At 38.4% G+C, this 10,178-nt stretch overlaps 1 protein-coding gene across 1 annotated transcript; it reads right to left on the reverse strand.

Annotated features, from left to right (window-relative positions):
• Positions 1–7,311: 7,311 nt before the first annotated feature.
• Positions 7,312–7,665, reverse strand: LOC130975742 (uncharacterized). Its single transcript, XM_057900483.1, has one exon. It carries the CDS (start codon positions 7,663–7,665, stop codon positions 7,312–7,314), a length of 354 nt encoding a protein of 117 aa, XP_057756466.1.
• Positions 7,666–10,178: the final 2,513 nt, after the last annotated feature.

A 10,178-nucleotide genomic window follows, 5' to 3' on the forward strand; every position in this document is an offset into this window, starting at 1 on the left:
AAAAGTATCTAAGCAAAACATATAAACTAAAACAGAGTCCCCAAGAACAAGGAATCTTCGCAAATCCAGAAGTCTCCAGCAGAGCTCAGCGAGAAACCTCACGTCCTGCATCTGAAAACCACAAAATCCGCATGGGTGAGAACCAGAGGTCCCCAGCATGGTAACAGCTTCCACATATATAATACATAATAATAGAGGAAAGCCAAAGGCAATCCTAGAACTTCCTCCAGATAATATCAAAGCTTATAAACAAGCTAAACCATATAAGGGCATCTGACTAAAGATTCTTCAGTCTAACTAATACTTCCCTTTCCAATTCCTTCAAACCTCCCAACCACCAACAGGAGTATATTATAGCAAACACAGTTATATCAGACAAAGAATATACAAATAGGAGCAGTTAAGACATTTAGGCAATTAGCAAGTAATATGCAGTCAAATAGGCAATCTCAAACAATTCACATAGTATGCATATGATGAATGCCTGTCCCTAGTGGCCGATGATATCATCTTGTCGGTTATAGAGCCAACCCGACAAGTCCTGGTCGCTAACCATTGGACTGTCCCTCTGTCGCGCATCCCCAACTCGAGTTGTACTCGTTATAAACTTGATCATAAACATGATCCATATCCATCACCCTCACTGGTGAATATTTCGGGGGCGAGCTCATCCGGGTCTTTCACAGTGCCCGGCCACACTTACGACATAGGGTCACCAGAGTATCAAGTCTCAACCTGGAGCACGTGGTGGCTAGCCACTGCTACTACCCAGGGAAACTCGTATCTCAGATAGTGGAAGTACAAATCACAATTATCAATAATTCAGCATAAACATGCATGAATCCTCATCCATGGATCAACATCCATATCAGCCATCCGGCTCACGGTTCAGTCCCGAACCAGTCAATATTCATAGCATACACAGCTATCCCGGCTCACGGTTAAATCCATAATTAGCCATTTCATTATCAATCATAGCCTTTCGGCCCATGGCATAACAAGCACTTCCACCACCATCCTCCGCATCTCACATAATCATCTTGATCCTCATTGATCATTCATTTTTCCCTTGCTTCAGTCGCAAGTTACCTCATTCACTAGCCCCTTTTTAATAGCTAGACATGTCATAATGATTTAAGACATAAATGGTGAGATCGGAGGCTTAGAAGTATGAGATTTGGCTTTTAAAACTCAAAAATCAACTTTGGGATGAAAACAGGGCCGCGCGTACGCGCACTCCACGCGCACGCGTGGATGGCCTCAAAAACTCATCGACGCGCAAGCGTCATGCACGCTAACGCGTGGATTCCAAACTTGCCCATCGACGCGCACGCGTCAACCACGCGTACGCGCGGGTGTTCTCGTGCCCCAGGCACAACACCGGCACAGTTCAGGCATAACTCTCTGGAAAATGGCTGGGCATTGGGTGCAGCACAATCGGCGCGCCCGCGCACATCACGCGCACGCGTGGATGGCGCTTTTCGGAAGATCGGCGCGTACGCGCCAGGTGCGCCCACGCGCAAGGGGTCATTCTGCTAAAAATTTTCTAAGTTAAAAACTGCAGAATTTCACAGATTTACACCCCAATCTTCCAACAGACATAACTTCTTCATTTTTAAATCGTTTTTCACCCGTTCTTCGAACGGTATGGACATCCCGGATCCAATTTCATTTCTAAACAGATTTGGTACAAAACAGAGATCCGTAGTCCAAGTTATGTCCCGTCAAAGTATGCCCAAAAACCATATTTTCATACAAAACCACAATATGCCATTTTCAAAACAAACCGTTTTCAACTCTTTCCAAAATCAATCAAAACATGCCAATTTCATCCCTTTTCTTTGAAATCAATTCAAAATGTATCAAATTCAACATCAAGCCTCCTCAACTCACACATTGACACATAACCACAATTTACCAAAATCACTATCTCATCATTTTATCCCACTTCACCCAAGTGGCTCAAACTCAAACACATTGACATATCATATACTATTCCTCATGCCAATTCTCAACAACACCAATTCCAATAAATCATTATTGTACACAATCAACATCATACTCACCATCAACATGGTTCAACCCACAATTCAACCATAACCAATCATCAAGCATATATCACAACATGCATATTTCTCATACATCATACCACCAAGGCATCAATAATCATCATCACATATATGACCACATCATATATCTCAATCATTCAACAACATCAACAATTCAATGCCTATCTTAGGGCCTCTAGCCTAAGTATTTCCTACCACATTACATATTAGATACGGGAAACCGAAACCATACCTTAGCCGACTTTCCCAAGCTCCACCGGAGCACTTCCAAACCACTTATCCACAAGCTCTCAAGGCCTCAACACCTCCAAGAACAGATTTTTCACCACCAAACCCTTTCCAAGCTTTTCAAAGTCACCAATCAAGCTCCAATATTCACATATATACAACCTAAGCCACAACCATCATACCCATACACAACATCTCAAAACCCAAGCATCATAAAATCACAAATTACACTAGGGTTGAGAATCTTACCACACCCAATGTCCAAGGAGACAAGATTAACCTTCTCCTTCAAGAGAGTTGGGTCCTATAACATCAAAGAACCCAAAATCTCAACATTTCACCCATGAAACTCGAAAATAAGGGCTGAAATTTCGAACAGAAACTTGTGGCTTACCTCAAGATTGATTATATGGGTTTTGTAGAGCTCTCCGCGGTGAACGCGTGGCCGCAAACGGAGCGGCAATCGGAGCTCTAGATCAAAAGTTATGGTGGTTTGAAGATCAAGTGAGAGAAAGAACTTGAGAAAGTGTTCTTCCTCCCCTCTCTTCAATTTCAGCGTGAGTTTGAGTGTTGTGAGGAGAGAGAGTGCTGAAAACTAGGGTTTTGGTTTAGTTATGTTGGGCCAAGGGCCCACTTTGGGTCCGGTTGGCCCGGTTTGGCCCGGTTTGGCCCGTTCGGTCCAATCTTGGTCCGAATTCTATAAAATTGGTACCAAAATTCTCGTCTCAGTCTCCTCTATCACATTTAGCCATAAAAATCACATTTTAGGCTTTCTAGAATAAATTCTCATTTATGGGTTAATTAGCCGTTAATTAACCGGGTTTTACACATTAAATCAACACCAACAAAAATTTTTTTCCTTACTCAATCTAATTTGCGTGTTATAGATTTTATTAGTGATTCAGACTGAGGTGTTTGTCCAAATTCGAAGAGGTCCATTATTACTGTATATTGCTTTTACATTAAAAGGTCAATTATCTCTTGGAAGAATAAGAAATAAATAACAACAGTATCATCATCATTAGCAGAGGCAGAGTACAAAATTCTTGCATAAGCAACTCGTAAAGCTATTTGGATAAAAAAGATATTAAAAAAAATTTGATTGGATTACAGTAAATGATACAAACATAGCCAATAGTGAGACCCAAAAGGATAAACATAGATTGAGAGTAGATTGGATCCATGGCAGATGAGACCCGTTTGAATAGACTAGAGGAACTCACCCTATCTAATAAACAGGAGATCACCACACTCAGTCTAAATGCTTTAGAAGGAGAATTTCATCCAAAAATTTTAAGGGTGAAAGGAATGTACAACAATTGGCCACTGCTAATCTTGATCGATGGTGATAGCACCCACAATTTTATCAAAGGGTTAGTAGCTAAGAAACTGAACCTAAACCTCACCCCACCCCAATGCTTCAGGTAATGGTAGGCAATGAAGATTCTATTAATTGCGCTGCGAAATGTCATTATTTTTCTATGTTGGATATAAAAGGTGTTGATGTTGTGTTGCGTGTACATTAGATTATGCAATTAAAAACTATCAGAATCAATTACTTAAAACTGTTTATGAAGGTCAAGGTTTTGAGAAAATGGATCACTTTCAAAGGAGAGAAGCTATTAAGGGACACTGAATTGAATTTCAAAGAATTGAAGAAGCTCAATGGCAGTGGCAACATTGCCTCTTTGTTCCAATTGGAGACGATAAATTCAGCAGCATCCCCAATTCCGGAAGTAGTTGATGGGGCTGTTTAGGAAATACTTGAGGATTTTTCTGACATTTTCGCAGAATCCACCCAATACTTGAGCATCAGGCTGTACAAGTACCCTCACTTCCAAAAAGAAGAGATGGAATGTTTAGTGGTTGAAATATTGCAAACTGGAGCAATCAGAGATAGTCAAAGTGCTTTTTCAAGTCCTATCTTACATGTGAAGAAGAAAGATAGAGGCTGGAGATTTTGTGTTGACTATGGTGATCTAATTAGCAAGAGGTGAGAAAATCACCTGTGTAAATGAAAGACTATACAGTGTAAGTGTTATGCATCACAGGTGATATTTAGCTAGTGCTGAGTCATAGTTAGTTACGACGGATTGAAGAAACGGGTTGTTAAAAGGGAATTGCTAGGGCTGCGTTTGTTTATAGAGATAGGACACTGAGACACAGGGATGCTGAGACACAAAATCGTGTTTGGCAGAAGAGACATGGATAGAGACAATGTGTCCAGAGACACTGAATTAGTGTATTTTGTGTCCATTCTGAAAGAAAAGACATAGAGACATTAACAAGAGACACAACTTATTTTTTATTTTTTCTTTTATTATTCTTGTTAATTTTTCAGAATTATATTTTTTATTGTTATATTTTTCATCTCAAATTTTTTGAATGAAAAAAATGAGAGTAAATTGAATTTTCATAATTTGTTCTAGTTTATCACCAAACAAAATATAAGAACGTAAAATTTTGTGTCTCTGTCCATAAATGTCTTGTCCTATTCTATTCTCAACGTCTTGTCATGTTCTGTTCTCAGTTTCTTGTCCTATCCTATTCTTAGAAACAAACGTAGCCCTAGTAGATGAAAGGTAGCCATTGATAATGCTTATGAATTCTTAGTGCATGGCTTCCCGTGTTTAGGGCTACTTTTACTGTTTTATTATTTCTTACTCTAACTCATACATTCTTATTCTCTTTGTTGTGTAGTTGCTTATTAGTGAGCCTATTAATCTTTATTGCGACAGCCAAGTAGTAATTCATATAGCAACTAACTTTGTATACACATTGAAGTAAATTGTGATACGGTTAGAAACAAATTACTAGAGAAGTTGATCACCTAATGCCTATATCAACATATGAATAGATTACAAATTTGTTGACCAAACCTTTATGTTAGTGTTGTAAGTGTGAGGAGTGTTGAAGTTAGTCTCACATCAAAGAAAGCAAGGAAGAGTGAGAAGTTTATAAGATGAGAGACCCATTAACTTGACACCTTAAGGTTTTGAGTTGGATGTGGTGTCTTCTCATCTTATATTCTCTCACTTGATTCTTCCCCGAAGTCTCCCGATTGTCGAGAACTCTCCACGGTTGGCCCAACACTTTAGACCCATTAACTTTGGACAGAAGTTCAGACAAAAGAAATAATTGAATATCTATTTATTCACATTGTTTAGTATTCTCATTATCTACCTATACTTTCTCACTAATTTATTCTCTTTTGGATAGATAGTTAAGCAGTTAGGTGATATCTATAGAGTATCTAGTAATAATAATCAGCATTGTAATAGTATAATCCAACAGTTTGAGCTGAATTAGCTAAATTTATTCGGTGTTAATATACTAGTATATGTAGTACAGTAAATGGCATCGAATTTTGCCATCATTAAATCTTCAATTTTCTTTCTCTTTTCTGCTACATCTATTGAAGTACATCTTTTTAGTTATTCCCATCGCACCTTCAACGGAAAGGCCAATAAAATTTACATTAACTTTACATTAAGTATGGTTGTGTTGTTTGTCATTTTCTTGATTTGCACCACAATAAACATGCTTTTGATATGTGAGAAAGGAGTAGTCAAAAAGAAAATGGACGGAAAAAGCACGTGTTTTTGTTTGCCATGTTCTAATTTTCAACGATGCCATAACAAAACTGGAATTAGGTATGGAATGAAATCCAATTGCATTATTATTTTGTATATAAAATTTTGTGTATTTTTCATCCCATGCATCATCATGAATGTCATCTTTTAACAATATTTATTATAATCATTTTTATTTTTATATTATTTATTTTAGATATAATTAATAAATATAAAAAAATAACTTTAAATTGATTTAGATTGAATTTTATTATCTTTCAAATATTTCTGACAATAAAATGGGTATTTATTACGTATTTATTTGTGAAAAAGTATAGGGTATGTACCAAATATATTATCTGCCAACTTATTACTAACAATAATTAATTATTATATTTTAAACACATATATAAAGAGACACATCCAGAAAATATATTTATAAAGACACTTCTATTAAATAAAATCATAAAAAAATATTTTTATTAGACACATCCACAAAGACACTTCCATTAAACACAGTTATAAATAAGAGTTGGTAGAAGTTGGCATAAATGTTGTTGGTAACGTAGCGGGATTGTTTATTTGTTTGTGTGATGGGGTTAAATTTGAACAAGGATCACACGTAGGGGTGTTCGCGGTGCGGTTTGGTTCGGTTTTAAGGAAAAAGTCATCCGATCCGAATGCTTAATTTATGTGCGATGCGATTTTGATTGGATGGACTTTTTTTGGAAATCCGATCTGATTACAAGCGGTTTGGATCGGTTTGAATTTGCAGTTTTTTAAATAAAAAAATTAAATACATATAACCAATCTCATCATCAAATTTTAAATAACCAACAATAACATAACAAGTCTTAACAATATCTTAAAAAGCTAACGATAACATAATAATAGAAATAAAATTATAGGTTAGTTAAAATACAAAAATAAATAATATTTTAAACATAAAATATTTAATAAATAATAATAATACATGAATAATAGAAAAATGTATAACAAATTGAACATGTTATAAGTATAATTGTAAATATAATAATAAAATAATAATATTATAGCATATTGTGCGGTTTGGATTAGATTGGATCGGTTATGAAAAATAGATCCGAAATCCGATCCGATCCGATCCAGCAGTTTGCAAAAAATAGAATCCAATCAAATCCAAAATAGTACGGTTTTAATCAATTTTCGATTTAAATTAGATTGGATGAGCAGTTTAATTTGGATCAGTTTAGATTTGAACACTCCTAAATTCACACGTATATTGATTGGCTCTTAGTCAGCTAGTTATACTTTATTATCGATAATAAATAACCATTTAACACAACATTAGTTTTTTTTTGGTGATCTACGGGGGGTTAAAACACCCCAGCAACAGGAGAGAAAGGAAAAGAAACACAGCAAACCAGCCAAACAGGAAAGGAAAAACAAACTGAAAGGAAAGATTAAGACCCTCTAATTCTAAGGGTCCCTAAATTGTCACCGAGCAGGGCATAGCTGATGTCCGGAGGGGCAATATCAAAAATGTGTAAGCCAAGGTCCAGGTCTTGTCCCTTTTTGGCAAGGAGATCCGCCACTGTATTTGCTTCACGAAGGGCATGACTCCAAGTAATGTGTTGAAAGCGTGCCACAAGGTTTCGGATGTCTTGAGTCAGAGGTGCACATGAATGTGCTGGGGGGCAACCCTGGTTAATGAATTTGATTGTAGCAGCAGAGTCAGACTCCACAACCAGGTGTTGATAGCTGTTCCTAGTGGCAATCCTCATCCCGTGAATGATTGCCCAAAGTTCCACGTGCATGATTGAGCAGGTGCCCAAGTTGCAGGAGTATCCTTTCAAGAATTTTTCCTTCGAGTCTCTGAACACTCTCCCACAAGCTACATTGCTTCTATCAGAGTATCAGGATCCATCAACATTAAGTTTGACATTATCACCAATAGGACGAGTCCATCCTACAAGACAGACACTAGAAGCTTGTACGCTTCGCGGATTTAGGTCCTTATTTTCTCCCTTCAGGAATTTTTCAGCCCGAGCCCGGATTTGGAACACAGCACTGGTGGTCACAACAGATTCTCCATTGAAGACAAGTTTGTTCCGAAAGTACCAAATGGATGACAAAGCAGCACCAAAGAGACCGGCCCAGCTGTTGTTTGAAGTGAGGTTCTGAATAAACCTCTCATTGAGGTCTGTGCTGACGAAAAAACTACTACAATTAAGGGGGTTAAGCATTTGCCATATGCTGTTTGCATAGTAATAGTCTCTCAGGACATGCATGGTAGATTCTTCCTGGTTCCGGCACCGAGGGCAGGCATCGTCAGTGGTCAAGTGTCGACGTCTTCTTTCTAAATTCGTGAGGATGGCATTATGGGTTACTAGCCAGAGAAAGGTTCTAACACGTTCCGGTCCTTGCCAGTGCCACACTAACCGAAAGATCCTGTTAGGGGATTCGGGGGTCTCTATGAGGGATTGATAAGCTGACTTTGTACTAAAGGAACCATCCGAGGAATGACGCCAGGCAATACAATCAGCTCCCTTCCACGGCGATGGGGGAGAAATAGCAACGATCTTGTTGATAATGTCCTCTGGCAGCATACCCAGAAGCTTCCCCACGTCCCAATGCCCTGAAACATTAAGAAAATCCATCACCAATTCGGAATCATTGAGCTGATTACTTACCTGGCTTAAGTTCTCGCTTAGTCGTTGGTGCACGAAGTTTTTGATTCGCACAACTAACCAGCAAGTGCACTGGGTCGTCCAAGTAATACCTTACGTGAGTAAGGGTCGATCCCACGGAGATTATTGGTTTGAAGCAATCAATATTTATTTTATTAATCTTAGTTAGGATGTCAACAAGGTTATTTGGATTTAATTGTAAGAAGTCAAAGTGTTTAAAATTGTAAGTTGGAATTATTAGATTTGATTGGAAAGATAAACGAGAACAATAGAGTTACTTGTTTTGCAGTACTGGGGAATATGTTGGAGTTTTGGAGATGCTTTGTCCTTTGACTTCAACTTTTCCTTGAAATCCTTCAATACACGCAAGGCTCCTTCCATGGCAAGCTCTATGTAGGGTGTCACCGTTGTCAATGGCTACTTCCCATCCTCTCAGTGAAAACGTTCCTATGCTCTGTCACAGCACGGCTAATCATCTGTCGGTTCTCAATCAGGTTGGAATAGAATCCATTGATTCTTTTGCGTCTGTCACTAACGCCCAGCCCTCAGGAGTTTGAAGCACGTCACAGTCATTCAATCCCGGAATCCTACTCGGAATACCACAGACAAGGTTTAGACTTTCCGGATTCTCATGAATGCTGCCATCAATCCGGCTTATACCACGAAGATTCTGATTAAGGAATCTAAGAGATATTCTTTCAGTCTGATGTAGAACGGAGGTGGTTGTCAGGCACACGTTCATGGATTGAGGAAGGTGATGAGTGTCACGGATCATCACCTTCTTCATAATTAAGCGCGAATAAACATCTTAGATAAGAACAAGCGTGTTTAAATGAAAAAAACAAAGGAATTGTATTAAATCATCGAGACGCTGCAGAGCTCCTCACCCCCAACAATGGAGTTTAGAGACTCATGCCGTCAAAAGTATGTAATTCAGATCTGAAAATGTCATGAGGTACAAGAAATGTCTGTAAAAGTTGTTTAAATAGTAAACTAGTAACCTAGGTTTACAGAAAATGAGTAAACAGAGATAATTGGTGCAGAAACCCACTTCTGGGGCCCACTTGGTGTGTGCTGGGGCTGAGACTAAAGCTATCCACGAGTAGAGGCCTTTCTTGGCGTTAAACTCCAGGTTATGACGTGTTTTGGGCGTTCAACTCCGGATCATGACGTTTTTCTGGCGTTTAACTCCAGACAGCAGCGTGTACTTGGCGTTCAACGCCAAGTTACGTCGTCTATCTTCGCGCAAAGTATGGACTATTATATATTGCTGGAAAGCCCTGGATGTCTACTTTCCAACGCCGTTGTGAGCGTTCCAATTGGACTCCTGTAGCTCCAGAAAATCCATTTCGAGTGCAGGGAGGTCAGGATCCAACAGCATCAGCAGTCCTTTTTCAGCCTAAGTCAGATTTTTGCTCAGCTCCCTCAATTTCAGCCAGAAAATACCTGAAATCACAGAAAAATACACACACTCATAGTAAAGTCAAGAAATATGATTTTTTCTTAAAAACTAATAAAATTCTATTAAAAACTAATTAAAACATACTAAAATCTACAAGAAATTACCCCCAAAAAGCGTATAAAATATCCGCTCATCACAACACCAAACTTAAACTGTTGCTTGTCCTCAAGCAACTAGA

This window comes from Arachis stenosperma, chromosome 4 (genome assembly GCF_014773155.1).
Source record: "Arachis stenosperma cultivar V10309 chromosome 4, arast.V10309.gnm1.PFL2, whole genome shotgun sequence".
Taxonomy (NCBI): Eukaryota; Viridiplantae; Streptophyta; class Magnoliopsida; order Fabales; family Fabaceae; genus Arachis; species Arachis stenosperma.

Bases quoted from the DNA above. Each gene is read 5' to 3' on its own strand.
- LOC130975742 (XM_057900483.1), bottom strand. From the start codon at position 7,665: ATGCACGTGGAACTTTGGGCAATCATTCACGGGATGAGGATTGCCACT.